Here is a 24,245-nt window from a genome sequence, read left to right as displayed (position 1 = left end):
ATTTAATGTCTCGCAAAGAGGCAGCCATCTTGTAGTCCTTGTAATACTTTATATAAATATTTTCAATAATATATACAATACATAGATCAATCAAACTTTTTATACGGTATACAAAATTTTTATAATGCTAATTTATAGGGTAGGACGATGTACCGGTTGTATTGGCTTAAATAAAAGGTTCTACTATATAATAGATGTCGCTTTGTGCAAGAATGACAACAAAACTTTGGGCAATATTTATCTCCGGCCACGCTATATCTGAAAATGACTAAAGAAAACGTTAATTAATAAGTTATCATGATAGAGCCTTATGTTCGTTATGGTATTATGTCTATTGGAACATATTTTTTTTCTATTAATTAGTTTTAAATAAGTCCAGTTCGGTGACGGTTGTTGCAGATATCTTAAAATTTAGCTTTGATAAAATTACTTTTAGTGCGGTTGCGATGCTAACAAAAAACTAATTTGGCTTATTTAACGATTGAGATATAAGGAGAAAAACATATACGCTACAGGAAAAGGAATCCTTTATTGTTAGCTCGCAGACATGTGCCACTGCAGTTGAAAATGCAGTTCAATTTCCGTCCACAATACATACAAACTGTTCAAATAAATACTCAATTTATCTTAATGACAGTTTTCGTGGAACGCTGAAGTCGGTAAGCACGATTCATCAATCGAAAGCAATCACGATTAACGATAATTAAATGATAAATTCATAATTCCTGTTTTTAAACGTTAGTACTATGAATTCGTCGAATTAACTAATAAAAGTACTTTCATTGAAAAGATTTACTGAGTTACAATAATAATTATGAAGCCTCGTTTATTACTTAAAACATAATTCTTGTTCTTCAATAAAAAAAATATTTTATATATTTATTAACGGAGGTCATTTAAAACGTAAGTATAATTTTACAAAAATGTAAAAGTAATAGAATACACGTTAAAAAAATCAAGCTTAGTTATACAACAAAAAATTAAATTAATAAATGTATGGTAGTTTTTTTATTTCTAAAAAGACTAAAATATTTCCCAACCTATGTTCCTACAATGTTCCTAGCATTGGAAAATTCGATAGTGGTTTTAAGTATTTTTCTTTACTTATTATTTACTTAATCGGTCCAGACATTCTGCAGTTCTAGCTAGACCAACTAACAGCAATTTGTTTTTATTATGTCCTTACATATGAAATTGGCGTATTTCGTACTGGCCACTTTAATCACGATGTTGTCCTCTTTGGTAAGGAATTCCAGATTCAAATTTGTACAGCAATTTACTCATGTATTTGTGCTTCGATGACCGTCATTCATTTGTTTTTTACTTCTGTTTTTTTCTGTTTGCGTCACTCATTTTACAAAATGGAAAACTTAAAGTATCGCATTATTTACGAGTACGAGTTCCGCCGTGGCACTAGTGCTCCGGAAACGACTCGAAGGGTGAATGATGTGTATGACGGTCATGTTGCAAAAGAAAACACAGTTCGTCTTTTGTTCCAACGTTTTCGTTCTGGAAATTTCGACCTCCAGAACAAGCCCCGTGGACGGTCTGAGACCCAAGTTGATAATGAAGTATTGAAGGCTATTGTGGAAGCGTATCCATCGCAAACCACGTCCGAATTAGCTGCAGGCTGCGGTATCACTAATAAAACTGTTTTAATTCACTTGAAGCAAATTGGAAAGATTATAAAGCTTGAAAGGTGGGTACCTCACGAATTGACTGAAGCAAACCGGCAAACGCGCGTCAACTTGCTGCGTTACATTACTGAACCGGCACAATAATGAAGGTATTTTAAACCGAATCATTACCTGTGATGAAAAATGGATTCTTTACGATAATCGGAAGCGCTTAGCGCAATGATTGGATCCTGGCCAGCCAGCCAAATCCTGCCCCTAGCGAAAATTAAACCCAAAAAAGTTACTTGTAAGCGTTTGTCGAACTATTACCGTTTTTGTTCATTGCAGTTTTCTCAATTCTGGCCAGACTATTACGGCTGATATCTATTGTCAGCATTTGCAAACTATGGTGGAAAACCTAGCGGCTAAACAACCTAGGCTGGTCAATCACTCCACACTACTTCACGACAACGCTAGACCACACACTGCACAACAGACGGCTACCAAATTAGAAGAGCTTCAATTGGAATGTCTAAGATATCCTCCGTACTCCCCGGACCTTGCTCCAACAGATTACCATTTTTTCAAAATTTGGACAACTTCTCGCAAGGGAAAAAAATTAACTCTGATGGGGCAGTCCAAATCGCCTTCACAGATTTTATTGATTCCCGTCCGACTGTTTTTTTTAGTAAAGGGATCAATGAACTATCTCTGAGATGGCAAAAGTGCATAGAAAACAATGGTTCATACTTTGATTAATTAAATATATTATATTTAAAAATATTCGACCTTTTGTTCCCCCCATACAAAACGCCAATTTCATATGTAAGGACCTAATATATATTTCAATGTACATATAAAATATATCAGAAGAATATATATTATATATAAAACATCGGTCAGAGTTATGAGTGGCGCAAAAATATTCTCGAAATTTGCAAAATTGCAGGATACCAAAATCCCAAGGGCTTCATCCGTTATACAAGCGCCAAAAAGTTTCTGTAAGACGTGTTTGTTTGAAATAGTAATTCTTTGTGACCTAGCCTTATCCTGGCCAAACGCCAAAGGTCAATTAGACAAAGAGATGAGACAGCTTTTCTAATTCTCACAATGTAAATGCGTCATGAGAAACAAAATTAGGATGAAATTTTATCTTATAAATTTAAGATAAATTATACAATATAATTAGCTCCACACCAATACAGACTGTCTAATTGTGTGAACGTGATCAATACAATAATTGATCACGATTAATCTTTGTAAGATTTGCTGATTTCTGTTATCAAAGACAAGTATATTATTATTCTTGAAATGCCGGCAACGCAATTGCGAGCCTTCTGGCAATGTGGCTGTCCATGGGCGGTGGTATCGCTTAACATCAGGTGAGCCTCTTGCCCGTTTGCTTGATATTACATAAAATAAAAAAGTAGTCTACATGTCGTATATTAATATGGGTTTTAAGATATATATATATATGTTTCCTTAGGGGCAAGTGTTAACAAATAGATCGCATTGCTGCACGGCCGTGATTGAAATGCACGACCTCAGTGTTAAGAATCGTACGCTTAATCCACTAAATTGTTCTGCATAAACGTGTTTATATGTATATACATAAAGTGTATTCCTTATTGAATCTTTATTTTAGCTACAATTCTCTTTTACACAGTTACATTTACAGTTCAAAATACAAAAAAAAAACACGTCAAAAGAATACAAAAATCAACAATAATGGTATGGTAATTCAACCATACCATTTCTAACCAGTTTCTTCTTTATGAGCTTACAGTACAGTGAAGGAAAATGATACCTAGATACTTCATTTGGTGATGGTTATATTATGAAGGATATTTTTTAAATTTTAATCCACATAAAATGCATGTTACAGAAAACATTAATTTCATAATGTAATGAGAAAAATGTACGCGATTAACCTTTACAGTTGCACAGGTTTCAAAAGATTTTTCTTGGCGCTAAATTAAAGAAAGGCATCATTTATTTAACCGCAGTAGATTTATCAGTAGGACCACAACTTAAATATTAGAGATATTATTTTTATAATATCTCTAGCAATAGTAATTGCTACCAGCAATCCCGATTCCAATAGTGAATTTATTCGAGATTCCAGGGATAGCAGTGCTTCGGACGATAAACATACAACATACAAAAACTTCGCAGGCGATATTGAAATTTACGGAGTATAGACCTAGTTACGTTTACTCGGAATATTTCTGATCATTATGGTTTGCAAAAGTGAATCCAAGCCTAATGAACTATTAGAAATATACACACAATTTAATTATAAGTTTTTAAGTCATAATGATGATAAGTTCTAAAACGATTCGTTCTAAAAGTGTACAATACAACGTGTATCAATAAAATCATACAAGAAAATATGGCATCACAACTGTTAAACACACACATTAATTATATTAGAACATAAGCAAGCAAGATAAAAAATTAAACAAGAAACCACAAAATAATAATAACTAAATCGCAAAAGTTACTTAATCCATATTAGGAGCAAGATAAACAAAGGTACGTTCCAAGATTGTTGTGAAATATATCAATATTTTCATCAATGTTACTAATAAAGTTGTAAGAGCGAGTTTAGATTAAAATAGTATAGATATATAATCTACTTTTAAAAACAAAATATACTTACTAAACTGCTTTAAATATACTGTGTAAGAATCAGGAATGCTGTAATATCCGCCGTTCCTCTCGGCTGAACAATAATAATGATGCTTATGAAGAAATTCCTTTAACGGTTAGGGAAACTTTGGTAAAACTTTATAGATTTTGATGGTTGAACTGGACCCGATATTTTGTAATTAACCTTTTAGAGTATATTGTTATTAAATTTAATTCGGTGACCAAATCTAATTATGAACAAGACTAGTTCACAAAGCCCCCGCTGTGGTTTCCAGAACGTCCCTCCATCGCCTGTCTAGTTCTTTTCCCATATTGTGGCTGCCCTTCGGTAGTGATTCTTGTCCAATTATCATGGCTTACTGTTGTCATGTGTGTCTTTCGACCAACGCCAATGAAGCCTTCGTTTTCCTGCGTTTGTATTTGCCCTGATTTTGTCATAACGTAGTCCTTTAGAGTGACACCTTTCATTCTCCTGTTTTCTGTTTGGTGTACGTAGCTTAGAAAAATATTATTAATAAATATTTACATAGCAGTGTGGAGTGGTCTTGAAGTGAAAGTCGAGGCTTGAAAGTGGATAATTGTCCACAAATTTCTCGGAATCGTAATTTTATCTTGAAGAACAGACAAAGTGTCGTCTATGTCAGTTTAGTACTTTTTAACCCCAAAAACTTATTTTGGATACTGACATAGATACCTAGGTAATGTTGGCAGGTGTGAAGTCTAACTGTTGTTTTTAAATTTTCTAAATTCCTTTTTTGAATTAATTAATTAATTGTCAGTTAATTTACGTTGCTTAAAGATTACACACACATGTTTGTATATATAATACGGAAATACACGACTTAATCCTCTTAAGTCCCGCAGCCGGCCAGATGGGTTTAATACACTAAGACATATTTCTTGTCTGCCTAGCAGTTTCACTAAAGTTTATGGTTTTTATACAACTAAATTTATTTTTTATAAAAAAACACTACACTAATATAGAGTATTTACAATAATCTTAACATACATTTTCATAATAATAGTTAAACATTTATAATAAGAAAATAAACAAATTTTTAAAGTTTAATCCTTGTGGCAGTGAATCTTTAACGCTGGCATTTCGCTGTATTGCGATACTTATTCAAGCGAGGAAAGCACCAGTTCAGGGGTTTCCGGTACTATCGACCAGGCGTCAACTTTAATTTTTAATTAGCGCTTGTGCTCAGCCCAGGACCTTCTACTAATTAGTGAACAAAAGTTGGAGTAAAGACTATATTTGAGCTATTTATTATTTAAAATCTTAAATACGTTACAGAGACCAACAGTCGTATTGGTTTAGGAACAGCTGAACGTGTAGCCTGGTTTTCAGACAGTACTAGAGTCTGCGTCAGAGCCTGAAATCAAATTTCCAAGGAGTATATTTGACACCGTGTAGGAAACCAGATTCCCACCAAAATATTAGTTAATTTTCAGAGAAAATTTGACTAAATGTTTGAAACTGTAAAGTGTTATTTATATAAAGGAATATTGTTAAACTTATACACTGTATAGTATACAGTATTTATTTAACACCTATATTAGAATATTAATATGTATAAATCTCTATATGTCGTAACATGGATATCTTACACTGAAGACTTTTTCATGAATGAAGGCCTGATTGCACAGCTTACTTGCATCGTTAGCCTTTTACATATGAATAATAAGAAAAAAGTACATTTTGAGCACGTTTTTATATATTGCCTAATCAAATTTAAATGATTAAATATGTATTTAAAAACTTGAGCGGTGTTGGCCTAGTGGCTTCAGCGTGCGACTCTCATCCCTGAGGTCGTAATTTCGATTCACGGCTGTGCATCAATTTTCTTTCTTTCTATGTGCGCATTTAACATTCACATGAACGGTGAAGGAAAACATCATGAGGAAACCGGCTTGCCTTAGACCCAAAAAGTCGACGACATGTCTCAGGCACAGAAGGCTCATCACACACTTGCCTATTAGATTAATAATTGATCATGAAACAGATACAGAAAATTTGAGGCCCAGACCTAAAAAGGTAGTAGCGCCATTGATTTATTTTATCTTAAACTGCAGAATATTTTATTTACCCCTTAATTAAGATATTATATATATATTCAAGACAGAAGTATTGAAAATGCTTTACAAGAGAAAAGTCTTTCCTGATATATGCATGTCAAACCTGGTCACTCAATGATAAACAAGAAAACTAAGAATGTGTCAAAATACTATCGAAAGAAGTGTTCTAGGTCTGAAAATGAAAGAGAGCAAAACTAGAAGAAATAGACATGACAAAGTTTAAAAATACTGTTTCTTCTAGTAAAAGATTGAAATGAAAATGATTAGGACACAATATGCGAGAACACAATGAATAATCAACGAAAAAACCGACGGACTGCCTTCCTCACTACAAAATAAAACGAGGAAGAGAAATAAAAAGATGATATGATGATACAAGTAGAGAAGCTGGCCCTACGTGGCTTACTGGATGCTTACAAGCCTACGTCTTAGAACAAGCTATAAAACAAAAAATTAACAGGCTTGCCGGTTAATTACGAGTAGTACTTCACATTTCTATGTATATGTACAAGTATTTTACAGCAATGAACGCTAGTATTATTATTATATAGAAGTCGAAGTCGAGTCGAAGTAGGGAACTGCTAGCTGCCATCAACTAACTCCAATTCGCTTACTAATTATTATTAATTATTATGTAATGTATGTACCATTCATCGAAGATACTTCTTTTAACCCTTTTCTCTATTCTTTACTATGTAAATAGTAAGAAACCTTTGTTAATTTACAGTGGTGTGTGGACCGCGTGTGCGAAGCCATGCCAGGCCATGTCATCGGCAACAGGAATGATACCAAAAGTATTCCCGAATGGGGTGACTGGGGATCGTGGAGTCAATGCAACGCTGATTGTGGGTACGGTCTGAGAACAAGGATCAGACGGTGCTGGTATAAAGGGTATGTAGTAATAATAAATATGTATACCGATTTTCAAAAGTATCTCATTTAGGATATATTCAAAAAAACTGTACTGATTTAGAGTTTTTTATAAACAATAATCTATTTTTTTTTTGGCATCATATGCGCGACAAGGCTATCGAAATGGCTATTTCACCGAAGAAAACGGTTATACAGGATATAGTAACGTAGTTGAGGATTAGTTTTAAGCAAACTAAAACCCGGAAATATGTCGCCTTAATTATTTTGGAGTAGAAGAGAAAGAAATATAATGATCTACGAGAAAAGCGCGTACATATTCCTACTCCGTACTCCGGCCACGCACTGGCGAGCACTCTGGCATTGAGTGTCCATGGGCGGCGGTGGTATCACTTAATGTCAAATGAGCCGCCTGCCTGTTTGTTTTGTGTAACATAAAAAAACAGTAATGCTATTTTAGTTTTCAAAAGTTTAATAACTATTTAAATATTACAGTTCTATATCAGAGAGTGCCTGCGAGGGTGCAGGCTCTCAAGTTGCCACCTGCTGGGCGGGTCAAAGCTGTGCTGCAACTCGAGATATAAGGACAGATGTATGCTTCCGGCAGGCTAGTTATCTTATACCCCAATTACATGCAGATGGTAAGAGGAACCGTGCAACAAGTAAAATAAGTTTTACAATCTCCTAAATCTGGTTGCTCCAGCTTAAAAGAGATCAACTTTCTGTACTTTTAAGAGAATTTCTCCCGAGTAAAAAAACGTTTCGAAGTTCCGAAAAGTTTTGGCGTAACTAATAAGTGGTTGTGTTTAGATTACAATCTGTTTGTCTAAATCAAATTTCCTCAAAGAGTACGAAACTGATGAACTAAACAGTAGTAAATGTTGAAACGTAAGCTCCGGCAACGCTCCCGCGAGCTCCGGCAACGCACTCGCTATCCCTCTGGAATTGAGAGTGTTCATGGATGGTATCACTTAAGATCAGATGAGCTTGCCTCTATTCTATAAAAACACATCTTCAGTCACTCCACTACGTGACGTGAATAAATAAAGGCAGACTTAGATAAGAGCCATCAAAAACTTGTAATGAAACAGGATTTTATAAAAATACATATTACTCATTTCAGTTTTAAATTAGTATCTTGACATTGTGTATTTTCGCTCATTAAGCTTATTTCTGTAATTGATAATTTTAGAACTTTAAGCTCAGTATTGCAGCTACTTACATTGAAAGTAATTGGACTAAATCAGTTAATGGTAGACTAATTCTCTGAGCAAAATAATTCTAACCTAAATATTTTTTTTATAGAATCAAAACACTGTGAGTCCTGGTGTGTTGATTACGCGGGTGGTGAGGCTAACAGCTTCGGGGCTTTGCCCGATGGAACACCGTGCAGCTATGATAGACCATTTGACCTTTGTTTTCAGGTAATTACGTAATATTATTTATTTTTTACCAGATGAAACAGCATTGCTTGACACAATCAATAATTAACTTATTAAATTAATCAAAAATCTTGATGTTTAATTTGAAGCTTTAACGTGCAACTTAAAAGAACAAAAAAAGTGCGTGCGTACAAAGTACACATGTTACAAGTGAAACTTCTTTGTAAATCAGTAATTACTAAGGTAAAAGCCCCAATAGATGTTCATGTACCAGTATACGATCACTCCATGTATTTATAAATCTATATTCTCACTGTTTACACACTGTATACGTGCTAATGATAATATAAATAAATAAAAAAATTGCGTTTGCTGTACAAAAGGTGACGCGACAATATTGCCGTCTAAAGTTCTAATGTGTAACTACTAAACGAATACATCAACCAATAGCGTGTTTTTTTCTCGATCAATCGGTCTCAATCGCTCTCTCCTTTTTCTTCGACAAAAACGCTGCACATCTTCGTGACGTTCCCCTCATGCGCCTAAGAAGTTTCTCTTCAATAATAAAACAATGTTATTTCTATTTTGGTAAATACAGCCGTGTATAACAAAACCTCCTTAATGTTCCATGTTCATACAATATGTCCGTGATGAGTTTGACAAAGTATTAAACGCCAAAGTTTGCTTACGCCCCTGATACCTACATAACAACTTTCATAAAATTCAAATTGACTTATAAAATATGTCAGTATGTGCGTATGACACACACTGTGGGGCAACGGGACTACAACGACATCTCATAATAGTATAAAAGTAACATTTCTCAGGGCACATGTGTGAAAGGTCAATGCAATGGCAGTGACCCAGCATGCAACTGGTGCCCAGATGGCTACTGCAATAACAACACTCATCTCTATATACGTCATCTTGGGAAAGGTAAGACTTGTGTATAACTCCATGCATGCATTTAATAATATTTATTTGACCCAGTACTAAGAAAATCAAACTAAACAATTATATTGTTTGGTTTATTTACAGGAACAATTCATAAACCATATTTCAACTTAATTAGCTTAATAACTTTGGTAATTAATGAATTTTCCTAATAATTTTATAGCTTATTTATGCTGGAGATTTTCCTGTAAGTGTCTGCTATATTGAAACTTTACAGCAGACGTACATAATGCATGTATGAGATTGCCAAGCATTCACCAAATTTCTCAATTCTTTTGTAGATTAATAATTTTTCTCAGTTATTTATAAAAAAAACCTTAGCAATACAAAATATATTCAAGCAGATTTCCTCACGATGTTTTCCTTCACCGTAAACGAGGGCGAAATGCGAACTAAGACTCAAAAATCCATTTTACTTCAGACACAGTTAATAAAACGCCAAGTGCAATGTTACAGAAATTCAAGGCCAAGACTCTGAGAACGTCACTAACAATAACCAACACAACACAAGTTTCTATGCGAATTAACAGTAACATTTTTAGGTTGGACTCGCCTCACTGTAATCCCTCACGAAGCAACAAAACTATCGGTGCACATCACCACCCCCGTCTCTTTAAACATAGCGATACGTGAGCGTCGCCGTGATAGACCAATACTAGAACTGAGCAAACATTCTAAACGCTTCGATATTGAAACCAAAGAGAACAAATACCTGAAATACGATCCTAACGTACCACAGAATCTACAAATAATAGAAGTAGATAGCAATGTCATAGATATTAAAGATGAGAAATATGGTTATGTGGGCGAAGCTATTGCGGCCGGAGGGTTGGTGAAGTGGAATCAGACTGAGAATGATGTGTTTATTACGTCCGATTCGAGGCTGCATACAGATTTGATGATTATGGTAAGTGATAATAAGTCTAAATTTATCTCAACGTTTGTAGAAACTAAAGCTTTGGTCTAAGTACATAAGATGTTCGATCAATCAAACAAGTTCAGCCACCTTTTCTTTATGAAAATAACGTGGCGTTCACGCCTTATTCCATTTTAAAGAATTTTGTTTAAAACTGTTTATACAATCGTTCACAAATGTATTTGTTTTGTCTCTTAAGAAATATTATCATACAATTTTATACACGATATATAATATTAGATGAAATTTGAATCGGTTACTGTTATGTGGTTAGTTCCGTAGCATTCCAATTGTACGTAGATATGTTGCAGCAAAAGTTGTTTCGCTGGGAAACGATGCCTGAGCTTCCAGGTTAAATATCAAATTAGTCAAATTTATTCTTAGATAACTTAAAACTCTTCTTAAATAAGTGAAAATTTTCATAAATAAGTCATTTTTTTGTTAAACAAGTTAAATTTCTTCTTAAATAGTCAATTTTTTTTTAAACAAAGATAAATTTCTTCTAAAAAGTCAAATCTTTGCAAATCCTTGGTTGTATTATTTTAGTTCACATGCTAAAAGATTTTAAATAAAATCCTTACGCCATTGCGTTAACCTTATCACTTAGCTCATGCAGCCACTGAGCCGTGGTGACGTTGTGTATTAAACTAATAATTCAACTAGTAATGGATAAGGGTGGTACATAGCTAGAATCTGCTAAATCTCGGAACACGATACCGGCATGTCTTGCATAACTTACGTTAGTTGGTACAAGTTTAGAATTCCAAGTAACGTGCAAAATCGATACGAACTTCAATGATACATGCAGTATTATTTACATCCGTACCGATATCTAGTTTATATACAGTTTTCTAGTTTCAGGAGGTTTTAAAAGAAAGAGTTTTACATTACATCCCGTAAAATTTGCCGTCGTTCCACAATGCGTTTTTTAATGCTTTGCCGCCCGCCACTATGTGGAACCAGCTGTCCTAAAATATTTTGGATACAATTCGACTTAGAGTCGTTCAAGAAGAGAGCGTACCAATTCTTAAAAGGTCGGCAACAGACTCGCGAACGCTCTGGTATTGAGAGTATCCATGTTATATCACTTAAGGGGGACTGGACTTGCGTCCTGTTCTATAAAAAAATGCCGATAAGTTGAATGAATCATATAAGCTAAATATGTCAAGTGAGGCTTGTAATAAAATGCTCAATAGCATAATCTTTTTGTAAAAGAAAAACTTGACGAATTAAGAGTGGCAGTAGAGATTAAATGTTTTATTAGTGACGTTAATTACCGGAATAGTTATATGAATTAATGAATTTCTATTAAAAATAAAACGAAGTCTGTGAAATGTTGTATTTTCTCTTTTTGATTATTAACAAAGAATTCCGATTACTTTCAATACATCAAGGATGTATTAAACCTCTTTTATTCGTACAAATACTTTCATATTCAAGACTATTTTTATACAATCCCACGGGAAATTATCTGGACATTACAAAAATAACAAAAGGACAGCTTGTGACGAAGGACGAGGGCGAAGCTTAATTATTCACAAACACTTTCAGAGTACAGCTTAATTGCCACGCTAGACTTTTACTCTCATTTAATGACGCCTTTTAGCGTTAACACATTCACTTTATATATCAGCTTTTAAACTATACAGGATCTGAACGGATAAAAGTCGAGTCAAAGTGTCAGAATTCTTTTAACGTTGACTCCATTCATTAGCTTGCTTACTAAGAGACTATATGTATAATTCATTATTATATATATATATATATAATTCATTATTATAATATATGTGTGTTAAATTTAGTAAAATCGTGAATTTATCTTTATTCGTGTTTTAGCTGCACACTTGTTATCTATAGTAATTTTGTTAATTGAATCATAATTTATTCATCATTTAGAGAAAGATACGTGTAAAGGAAAGACAGAACCTTTCTTCACGGTCGTTTTCATCCATTTTACTTCTTCTTCTTTATCTTAGTTGTAATACTACACATCCCCAATGTCTGTTTAATATATCAGACTGAGTACATGAGATCGATAATGTCGCCCATCGATCTCCTAATTTGTAATCTGTCTTTTACCTCGTGTGACTTAAATATTAAAAATGTTTCCAGGCTATACCAGAGCAACCAGCAGTTACAGGAGATATATTATCCGTTGAAGTGGCTGTCAACTACAGCACCCCAGCCTCTCGGACTCGTCCAATGGAGTACAGGTATTGGCCCTTATCTTCGACATCTTAATAACATAAATACGAATACTTACTCATGTCAGTGTTTAATAATTCTTATGATCTGTTCTACCGTAAAAGTGAACTAAGTTAACGTTATCATATTTTAAAATGGCCGAGCAAGGTCTACCCGAGTCGTGCTTATCTATCAACTTGTGATAGGTTTTTTTACTCGGGTGTAAAGGTAGAATTTTAAAATAAAGTAGTTGTATTTTATTATATTATATATTATATTATGATGTTAAGCGAGTGACCAATTAACACGTTTAATATGATTTGAAACCTTTCACTCCAATATTAAAGTTTAAAAAATAATTGTATAATATTAATGTAAAACACAAATTTGGCCAAAGATGCCTTCGTTTCGTCCTTTTATACAAAATTAAAATTTAATTTCCTATCAAATAGTCTTTCTATGTGTTTCTCGTTTCCCTTCAATTTATAAAAGCGTTTTAAAAACCTTTAACATAAAATTCCTCTTTTAGCAATAAAATGGTGACGAAGCTTTTCCACTAACTGAAAACTAATTTTCTCGACCAAACTGCAAGTCGTCACAATGCGAGAAAATTCTTTCGTTTCAAAGATTCCGTATGGAAAAATCTTTATTTTATATATAAGAATTGCACAAAGTTGTTTTCTCGTCTCGTTGTATTAAACGTTTAAATATATTAATGCACATAAATACGCCTTTCAATTACATAAAATACGTACTCCAGAAACCTGCTACAAGAGCAGGTTACCCATTTATTGAGTGGGTGTCCATGGACTACCGTAGTTGTCTTTTATGACCAACGACCAGGCTCGTTAGCTAGCCGAAAATCAAACCCAGAAAATCACCCATGAGTTACACTTCATGAACTTTAATCGAGGAGGAGATAAAATAGTTGTACCTAGGGTTCATAGAAATGTTTAACACATTTAAGAGGACGTAGTGCCAAGGATTCGAAAGTGAAGGCTTAGGTGATCTGGCCATGAAGAACAAAGGAATCCACCATGGAGAAGCTGTTAACAAGGATAAGACAAGCGTGGGTGAAGTTGGGTTGGGCCTTGTCGAACATACATGGACCAAATCCAGTACATACCATAAAAATGCCCATAATTGACGAGCATGCTTAGTGGATGTCATGAAGGCGGATGACGCACGAGAAGTCTAACGGTCCTGCCGTTGCAAGTGGAGATCTGAGGTCTCAAACTCAGGCTCAAAATAACTTTATTCATATAGGTAAACAACACTTATGAACATTAAAATTGTTAATTGATTCTAAATTTACTTTTACTACAAGTCAAGGGTGTAGAGCGAGCAAGAAGAACTGCCTAGAAACTCTCCGCCACTGTTTTGAATTTGAGTTTTGAGTCCAATTGTTTAAACTGGCGCAAATCAATCCCAAGGATTAGTATCATTTAAATAATCGTCGTCTCTGCCTACTCCCTCGGTAATAAGGCGTGAAGATATAAATGAATAACTCTATCAGATATCAATGAATATATCTTAGTCCAAATATAATACAAGAATTGACGAAATGACACACGATACTACACATACATAATAGTTTATCTTATACAACTTCGATGCTCTTTGAGACAATATGTTTTAATTCTGTCGACAGAGGAATTTATAATTGAAAGAAAAATTTTAGTTTGTGACATCGCATTCGTTAGGTTCTCTCTGCAACTTCTCAAGTTAAAGTTTATATTTATTGGATTTCGGAGATGCGAAAGTTCGTAACAACGGTAATGGGAAATATACGATTGAATTCTTTGTAAGTTTTACGCTGTTTTTTTAATAATTTTAATGATAAAGTCAAATTTTTTTCTGTTTACAGCTCTTAAAACAGTTTTGAGATATTATATATAAACAAATAATCATATTCATCGAATTTCCAACACATTGCATAACCGTTACATACATATATACAAAAATAATTGAAGACTAAACTTAAAATAGCTTTTTAGGTCTGGGCCTCAGAGTTCTGTATATGTGTCATGATCATTTGTCAATCTAATATATAACACACGCCTAACACACGCCGTCGACTTTTTGGGTCTAAGGCAAGCTGGTTTTACCGTTCGAGCAAATGTTAAATGTGCACATAGAATGAAAGTACGCTGATCGAACTTACGACCTAAGGAATGAAAGTCGCACTCTGAAGCCACTAAGCAAACACTGCCCTACAATAGGAATTTGTTTTACTAATAATTAACCATTTTTATCCTCTATTTTGGACATGTCTAAGTATATATTCGAATGGTTAATATGAACTTATATTTATGAAAATGTCAGTAGGAAACCTCGCAATATCCAGGCTTTAAAGTATATGAAATAAAATTCTTATTTTCCACTCCGTAGCTAATTTAATTTCTCGTACAATATATTTTACGAAAGTTCAACAGTCGTATGGATTCACAGAAATTCACGTTCAGCACATTTTGCCTTATTTCCGCTTTTACATAGATCTTAATTAAAATGTTTTTCTAAATGAAAAGCTTTAATTAAATGTATGTTATATACAAAAATGTGACTTATGAAATGGTAACAAGATTTCTTTATAGGGTTTATGTCACAGTATATGGTGGTATTCAATTTTATAGACAGCCATAACAGCCATCTGTATCTTCACCACGACATTTGCCTTCACCGTCGGAGCAATCACTTAAATTCCACGACCTCAGAGATTAGGGGCGCACGCTTGAACCAATAGATCTATTAATACTCAATTCCGTTATTAGTGATAATTGTTCTATTAGGGTGTAATGGCTAGTAATTAAAATATAACAAAATAAAGAAATATTTATACATAATATACATTTCTGTTTTTGACGTTCATAAGTGTACCTATATGAATAAATGATTTTGAATTTGAATTGAAAGCTTAGCTGTATATCCCAAATATAATTTTAAAGCATAGTTATAGAGCTTTCCCCTTTCATCGTAAGTTTTCAAAGGGAAATAGGAATGTTATCGCCGGTTAGACAGAGCACTGACTCTGCCAGAGATATGCAGACAGACTAAATTAACAAAAAATTAAATAGACACCTTAATATCAACCCGCTCCCCGTCCACGATTTAAAAAATGTGGGCGAGTACTAGTATTTTACAAAAAATGATCTACTGCAAACTTTACAGAAAGAAATTGGTTACATAAAGTTAAATTAGATAAAGTTTAACAAAAGGTTTTAATTATAATAGACATGATAAATAATACAATTATTTCATTTCATTATTACTACTAAGATTATAACAGAGTTTCATAAATTGTAATATAATTATTACTATCATTGTAATCGTTATTATATATATTTGTTATTAATGGCTTCGTATCTCTTCGAATCAACCGTGGTAGGGACAAGAAAAAGATGGCGCGTAACCCAAAAATGTGACATTTTGTTTTTCCCAACACCGATAAAGAAGTTTCACTTCAAAAACTTTTAAAACACTGGCTGCTAAACATATCTTACGAAGAGTTGGAGATACTGAGACCTAACACATAGTTACACTCTCACACACCTTACAGTAACTCAACATGTGCACTCATTCACCCGTGTTACACGTCGCGTCACGATAATGTTTGTTACGTTATATTTTTTATGGTGTGAACCCTGACACAAGTATTTTATAACTTAAAGGGATCTAACAATTGTAACGCAACATTTAACTTATAACCAATAAAACAAATTACTTCACGTATTTTTAATACGAGTTTATGTCAGAGAGAGATTAACATATTTCCAGCAACAGCTATTAAAATAAGATAAACCCTCTTTAACCCAATTAATACAAATATTATCGAGGCTTTAGTACTGTCCATTCTATATAAATATGTTGGTTAAGGTGTGTCGCTGTAACTTATGACAAATAAAAAAAATGCAATTTGCCAATGCGTTTTCACTTATAACAATTTGGTGAAAAGTGAAATGTACGTACTTGTAGTTGTATATTTAATTACAAAAATTGTTTAGATGGTCAAGCGATCGTGGTCCATGTTCAGTGTCCTGTGGTGGTGGTGTCAGGATGGTGAGGCCGCGTTGTAGCCGTGGTCAGCATTGTGGAACGCCGCGCTACGAGCGTTGCAATACCCACAGGTAAACAACTTGTTCTGTGACAAGTGGCTTGAGATATATTTACGTTTCGACAAGCGTGACCCACTATCGCCAAAGGAATTTGAATTAAAATGGTCACGTGTCAAAGGGTGAGCTAATAGCAATCCCAAGGTTAGTATAGTAATTTGCATTAAAAGGATTCCTATGCGCTTGTCTGAGATTTGTCTCTGTCATTATTATAAAAGAACTGACGTCCGAATTTTGAGTTATTTTATCTATATTATGAGTAACAAATAAAGAACTTTCAAATATAATAACTAACAATTTCACAAATCCATATTTAAGCCTCAACTATACATCAAGCGTCCGCCGCAGAGTCCTAAACAAATAAACGGAAAATAACTGCGGGCTTGGAAAATACATGTTTAATATCCCTTTGTATAGGTGTCTTTGTGAAAAGTATTGCTAGTTAGGTATATATTTTTAATATATAAAGCTTTATAAGCCCAGCCACAGCCGGCTCTAACTTATTCCATTCGCCATATAAAATATGAACCAACGTCATAACAATAACAACTATTTCTAATTTATAACTTACTTCCTTTTCATTAAAATTGTTATATTCTTGATATACTTTGCATTCGTAACATTAATTTTGTTATTGTTATTTTATTACTTATTCTGCTATTTGGAGCAGAGGAGAATCCACCAAAAAAGAGACCACCAACATCGGTCCAGCCGATCTTGAGTTATAAGTGGTGTAACTAACACGACTTTGTTTAAATATTGTTACGAAGACGGGTCGACTGCAATGTTTCTAGATTTTTCCACTAGTTAGAGAACTTTTCAGCTGGCTGTAATATGATTTCTGACCGTTTCAGGAGAGGGTCAATCACATATTAGAAAATTGTAATTTCCATAATGTTACCCTAGGCTTCAGGAAGCTGAAACTTTTTTCAGTCAGTTTCAGAACATGTGTAGTCGAGTGGTGCAGTTTCCAGGAGACCCGTTTTCAGGCCTAGGTATACCCCTTTGATGATGGAATATTCTAGACCAAACTTTCTAGGTGTGAGACAAGGACGAAATAATACGAGAGAGAGAGAGAGAGAAGATCAGAACTTTCTCGAAACTAGACTGAGCATTCTAGAACGCCGTACGACAAGGACGGAGCAACGTGCGAAAGAGACAAAGAGTGCGGACGTTCTAGAATTGTGCAATCGCTACTCAGTAGCAAGTCCGCCTAGAGAGTTCTCGAATATTGTTTAGAATTATTCCTTATACTATATATAAGCGAGCCGAAATGCGACTAGTCACCTTTAGTTTTGAATGCGATAGCACGAGAGGAACATCGAAAAGATAAAGTGCGAATAAAGTGAATACAAGTGATAAAGTACAGTGTGAAGTGTGCATAAGTGAAGTAATTAGTGATTGTTTTTGTGTGCTATAAGTGCGTTTCTGCAATTAATTTGTGCTCATAATTTCCGCATTGATTTTTCAAGAAATAAATCCTTGAATAAATCCACGGCATTTTCTATCCGATCCCCTAGCTCGTAACAATATTATATAGCTGAACCACATAGTTAATAAACAAGCATTCAATAGCCGAGATATGTACGAGATTATTTTGGTTGCTCTATGAATCTGTTTGTAATTTTAAGTAATTAATATCTAGTCAGTATAAAGTACGAAGGATTTTTTTTTATAATTTTGAACAAAATTGATTTACAAATCATACCCTTCATACATAATAGGACAAACATAAAAGCTGGCGCGGCCGTAGATCAGGCAGAAAATAATAAAGGGCTTAACGTCTTTTCTCCAACTGTGATTTTGTTCCTTTGGTGTAGAGAATCTTAGGCCAATCTAAAGACCCTAATTAAATATTTAAATTGACGCCTGGTGTAGTACAGGTGACCCCAGAGCTGGTATTTTCCTCGCTTTCCGAATAAGTATCGCAATACAGCGACGAAATGCCGCCAACATTAAAGATACACTGCCACAGGGACCAAACTTAATATTCTATGTATCAATTATTATTACTATGTAGGTTAAGAATATTGCTAATACCGTATACATAATTGTTAAATATTTATTATAAGTCAAGTAAACATTGAATTTATTTACAATATGTATGACAAAAATACAGCTTTAAAACAGTGGTTTCGCTTACAAGATTGAATTTCAATGAAGTGTCAAGGCCTCAACGCCTCAAGACGTAACGTGGAAGCGTTCCAATCCAATATATTGGCGAGGATCGAGTATTGTCTTTGTTTTATTTACATTTTGTAATCATATACGCTTTTACCACACATTTATACAAACAGGTATAATTTTAAATTAATTGCCTATTATTGCTTGGCTTTCTGCCGTGTGTTTTCAAGAGGACGTTGATTAATTTTTTTAATAGCAAGGTGCCTTTATAGCGCGTAAGAGTATTTGGACAATAGCTTTTGACAACCATTATAAAACTTAAATGTTCTTATTATTATGACATCATGATAATTAATATGACATTTAGATGCCTATTCTTTATCAAAGTCATAATCAAAAGTCATTTATACATATAGGTAACGCAATGTACACGTATGAACGTCGTAAAAATAAATATACATTAAATGGTTCTAATTATACATTTACTGCCAGTTCTCAAATCAAGGGCGTAGAACGGAACAGAAGAACTGGCAATAAACTCTCCGCTACTCTTTTTAATCATTACACCATGTTCCACATGACATCTTAAGTAATATATGCAAATAAAAGATGTATTTATTTTATTATTTAACAATCCTTTAAATTTGACTGCATTTTATTTACGACGGCAATTTAAATCTGATAACTAAAATTTTATAAGTTTACAAAGAAGTCATTCGATTGTCTGCTTAAACAGTGGTCTTAAAAGCTGTCACCATTAAACATGATAGCGGTCACTACGTAGTTTAATTTAAATTGAGCTGGGCTTTAAAATCGATTTACTGTCGACATAACCACAATGACAATGAAGTTTGATTTCACGGGGAATTATGTTGGACTACGTACATCTGTTTTGCTATTTTAGACGAGGCTTGAATCTTTAACATAAAACATACAAAAGTATAGTTGTATGTTTTATGTTAAAGATTACGGTATTCCTCTTTAAGCTCGATTCGAAAATATAATCGTTTATTTACAAAGAAAGTGGTACATTACATACATGTATAAAAAGGCCACACAATCAGCCATATATAAATAAAGCTTGCAATGTTATATTAATTAAATAATAAGAACGGTTAAGTTAGTATTGTCTTTTGTTAACATAGTTTTTACACAATGAAAGAAAACAATTTTTAACCGGATTGAAGCTATATATTATTATTATTTTACTATAACTTATAATTATTTTACATAATTTTAACTTTTAAATTTTCCGTTTCGCGTCATTTACAGCGTGCGTGAAGGTGAACGGTGAATGAAGACAAAAGGTGTTGAATGTCAAAAGTATCACAGCTGTAGAGAAAGTTGTGTTATCTGTATTTATTTCCCCGGAGTTAATATCGACTAAAAGGTGATGGGTTTTTGCAGAAATTACTCACGGTGTCCTCTATTTTCGCGGTTTGTTTAAAAAAATAATTATAAGTTTATAATAATAAATAGCTTATCCGGTATAATAATCCAGTTAAAAAATGTTTTTTTTCAACGGTTAAGTTGTTTATAATTGTTGTCAAAACTTATGATCACTTAAGGCACAGTGCCTTTAAAAATTAAAACAAATAGGTGTGATTAGCATATGATGGCATCGGCATCTCTCTCATCTCAGACAGTCTCATCTGCACAGGTATCGCAGTGATAAAGAACTACAACAACAAAAAATAAATAAACCTAGACTTGGCTTACAAAAACAAACGGATGAAATTTAAAAAAAACTTGACCTATCATAACAAAAATATTCTGTCATGATGAGAAGATGTTTCTTCCAGATCTAAGCAATTTTACGCCAAACAATTTCCCTTTAATTACACACTTATTTTTCTTGTTTTGTTTACTAACCAATACCAACACACACACTAAGACCGAAGAGTGTAGGAAAGGTACACTAGAATTACGTTCCATACACTATTTTCCAGGAAATTAAAATTAAAATTCGCCCGAAAGCCATATCATAAATAACAGAAAATTCCGTTAATATTAATATATTTGGCAGTTGCTCGTTTAAATGGGTGGGGGCCGGATGGGAGGAGTGCAGTGCCACCTGCGGGGAAAGCGGAGTTCAAGAGAGACAGCTGTTCTGCGTGCCGGTTAACGTCAGGTAACGAGACAACTTTTAGCTCCAACTTGTGCGATCAATGCTATTTTTAACTTCAAAAGCTTTATTCATGGTCTTGACTTTTTATAATATTCCTTATAAAAGGCAGGGGTCAAAGGGGGGGGGTTTTTATACAGCTGTATATATAGAAGGTTTTTCTATGCTTATAAATAAAAAATGTGTATACGTTTGCAATGCAACTAGAAATTCCCAACATTTTGACCGTATTTGAACTTACATAGGCACAGATCATTATAAATAGATATTATATTACAGTCAAAATCTATTATAACACGCACGTAACAGCCAATGACGTTGTTATTATGTACCTAATACATTTACCCGATGTCATAAACGGTTTTCACTGTATATTTAAATTGACACGTAAATGAATCATCAATAATAATGTTGACTAAGATTACTGTAAATCACTGGTAACATTATGCAAACAATTTATAAATTTGCAGGCTATAAGCGTTAATACAACAAATATATGTTACTGTTAGTATTGTAGCATTTGTCAACGTGAAAATAATGATATAAGATTGGTATTTGTACACAATTTTATATTCCGCACATATTTAGTAGAATGAAAATGTGTCATTGATTTTACACGCTCTTTTAATATTTTTGCATAAAATATGTTAATGTGCTTCGTTTCACACCAAGCCGAGGCCACAAAATTCTATTCAATAAATTCTTTGAATTTGTTACATCATTGTACACAACTCTTATTCTGTGACGAACTTCCAGCTATAGGCTTCCAGTTGTTAGTATGTATTTTACAGCCAGTTACGCCTACGGGGTTCAATCCCTATTGAGGCTGGATATAAATGCAAAGGATCAAATTATTATCTCATATACGATATTAACAATTTTGACACCTTTGCAAATTCTGTTTCAGTACAACCACGCGTAGAGAGCTGATACGACGTAGCGTTTCACCAGCGTTATGTCCACCAACTGTCCCAGCTAAGATACAGCCATGCAATCGGCTGCCTTGTCCTGTTTACTGGCAAGAGATGCCCTGGACTCAGGTACTATTTATCCACTATTATGTTTAATGGAGATGTCGCTATTCGAATTAAGTATAAGGAAGAAAGGAACACGGCTTTGTTGTTCTGTATTAAAAATATCTGTCTTCTGTATCTTTTGTTGCTGACAGTTTCTCGCTAAAAAAGATACGATCAATTTTATATTTCATATAATTTATTTGCCAACTTTTAAATAATGATATTGTTATCAATATAGATCAGCCGTTATATTTACGAAACAGGAATCAATCATTTATTAAATAGCTTAAATAAATCCGGTCTCCAAATCACCATTATCAATGGCTATACACCCCCAGTTGAGCTTTAACCTCCTCAAGTACACTTCGCCATCGCGATCTATCCAGTGCCGAATCCCTATAGTTATGAGGTCCTTGACAATTCCACCAACGGAGCCTCGGTCAACCGGGTTTTCTCTTGCCACCTGGTTGTGAGTTCAGTAAGGACCTTGGAGTTGTAACTTCCGGGATACGATACACATGAAGGTCTCCAAAAAATAAGTATATTCTTTAATAGAAATAACTTAGGCATTACAAATTTATTTTTCAGTGTTCAACAACATGTGGTCGCGGTGTGTCTATACGGCCACTTATGTGTCCAGCAGCAGACGACACACACTGTGGCTCAAAGCCTCGAGAGCGGCGCAGGCGCTGCCGGCTTCGAAGATGTCCAACAAGGCCCGCTTGTCCAGCTAACGATACAACGCAATACTGCGAGCTCTTCACAAAAGACCAGCTAGAACGGAACTGCGTTGTACCACCATTTAGAAAGTATTGTTGTAACGCTTGTAGGTCAATTGAAACTGGTTAATATTTTATCTAAATATTAAAATATATTTTATGATAGTACCTAATATTTTTGATACAATATTGGCAACAACAATTACTCTAATTACATTAATTTCTTAACTAAACGTTATAAGTAACAGCAGTTTGAGCAAGCCTCTCAATTATGTGTTAGATGTATATCCGTTAAACAAGTTTATATATGCCACTAGTTATATGAAAAAACAGTCCGTTATCAGTTAAAAATAGGTACATTGCATCCCAAAGAATCGACATTGTACAAAAGCAAATTAAGTTTTAAGTCAGAACTAATAGCCTAATTTTTACTTTAAAGCATTAAGAATAAAGATGAAAATTTAATGCATAATATCTCATTGTATTGCTCTATAAAATTGTCTACGGCTTTAAATTCAGCTCCCGTCTCTAAACAGTATTCACTTTTCTGTTGTATAATTAAGTTAATTTATAAGTAGATTTAAGTATGTAACTTTTTGTAACTGACATGGCATAAGCGCTAATCTGTTAAATGTAATCTGGAACAAAGTGCCATAGCAGAACACGACAATAAATATGCTAATCTTCTAAACGGTGGTATTTATTTCGTGAAAGTCAGAAGTCGATGAATATTTCATGAAAGCCAATTGGATCACGATAATCCTATCTTTTGTAAAATTCCGAATGTTTTTATGATAAAAAACCAGTGTCGCTACGACCCGAAGAACGTAGTAAAGTCTATTGATATTGGGAGCTTTCTTTCTTTGATTGGCGTTTGTATTTTGGATGAGCTTATAAGCAATATTTTTGCACAAAGACTCAAGAAAGAAGTAGCTAATTGATACCGTCTTCATTCCTTCATAGGGGTAAGAATGAAATTTAAGTAAAGTAAGTAATTTGTTTGAAGAAATACGCCTCCCCTAAAGGCCGGCAACGCACCCACTTTCATCGTCACATAGACGGGTGTCTATGCGATCACTGCCCTTTTTGGGCGTCCTATAGACTGGTTTGCCCAATCTAAAAAATCAGTCTTTATTTCCATACTTTTACAGCTTTTGTCGACCTGACATTCCTGGTTCGAATGTTATCTACCTTTTCCTAATGATAGATAGCGTGGTTCTTATAACTTCTCTTCTCTTTTATTGAACTTAAGGTTTGTATATTTGGTGGGTAGCGAGAATATCGTTTCGAGAGCTTTTCATGCAAATAAAAATTAACTAGGTATAAAGAATTAGAATAAGATGGATAAGGATTGGTTCATAGTCGATACTAAACTAAGCATCACCTACAATATATGTTAAAAGGTAAATTTTCTAAAATATATGAAAATTATAGTTAACAAATACAATAAAATCATTACACTTCCATTTATTTCAGATTTTACTAGTAAAGTTTTCCTC

At 33.9% G+C, this 24,245-nt stretch overlaps 1 protein-coding gene across 1 annotated transcript in view; it reads left to right on the top strand.

The window, feature by feature from the left end:
• Positions 1–22,942, top strand: part of LOC123709273 (A disintegrin and metalloproteinase with thrombospondin motifs 3-like) — a 56,529-nt gene extending 33,587 nt beyond the window's left edge. Inside the window, exons 8-17 of the mRNA XM_045660462.1 lie at positions 7,075–7,238; positions 7,713–7,858; positions 8,523–8,641; positions 9,427–9,535; positions 10,096–10,460; positions 12,582–12,682; positions 16,655–16,777; positions 20,913–21,017; positions 21,919–22,051; positions 22,616–22,942. Coding sequence (XP_045516418.1) covers positions 7,075–7,238; positions 7,713–7,858; positions 8,523–8,641; positions 9,427–9,535; positions 10,096–10,460; positions 12,582–12,682; positions 16,655–16,777; positions 20,913–21,017; positions 21,919–22,051; positions 22,616–22,876 — 1,626 coding nt within the window. The 3' untranslated portion in view covers positions 22,877–22,942. The remainder of the gene's footprint in view (positions 1–7,074; positions 7,239–7,712; positions 7,859–8,522; positions 8,642–9,426; positions 9,536–10,095; positions 10,461–12,581; positions 12,683–16,654; positions 16,778–20,912; positions 21,018–21,918; positions 22,052–22,615) is intronic.
• The last annotated feature ends 1,303 nt before the right edge of the window (positions 22,943–24,245 follow it).

This window comes from Pieris brassicae, chromosome 1, assembly GCF_905147105.1.
Source record: "Pieris brassicae chromosome 1, ilPieBrab1.1, whole genome shotgun sequence".
Taxonomy (NCBI): Eukaryota; Metazoa; Arthropoda; class Insecta; order Lepidoptera; family Pieridae; genus Pieris; species Pieris brassicae.
The sequence above is the reverse complement of the archived record's forward strand: the minus strand, read 5'-3'. Positions and strand labels throughout refer to the sequence as shown.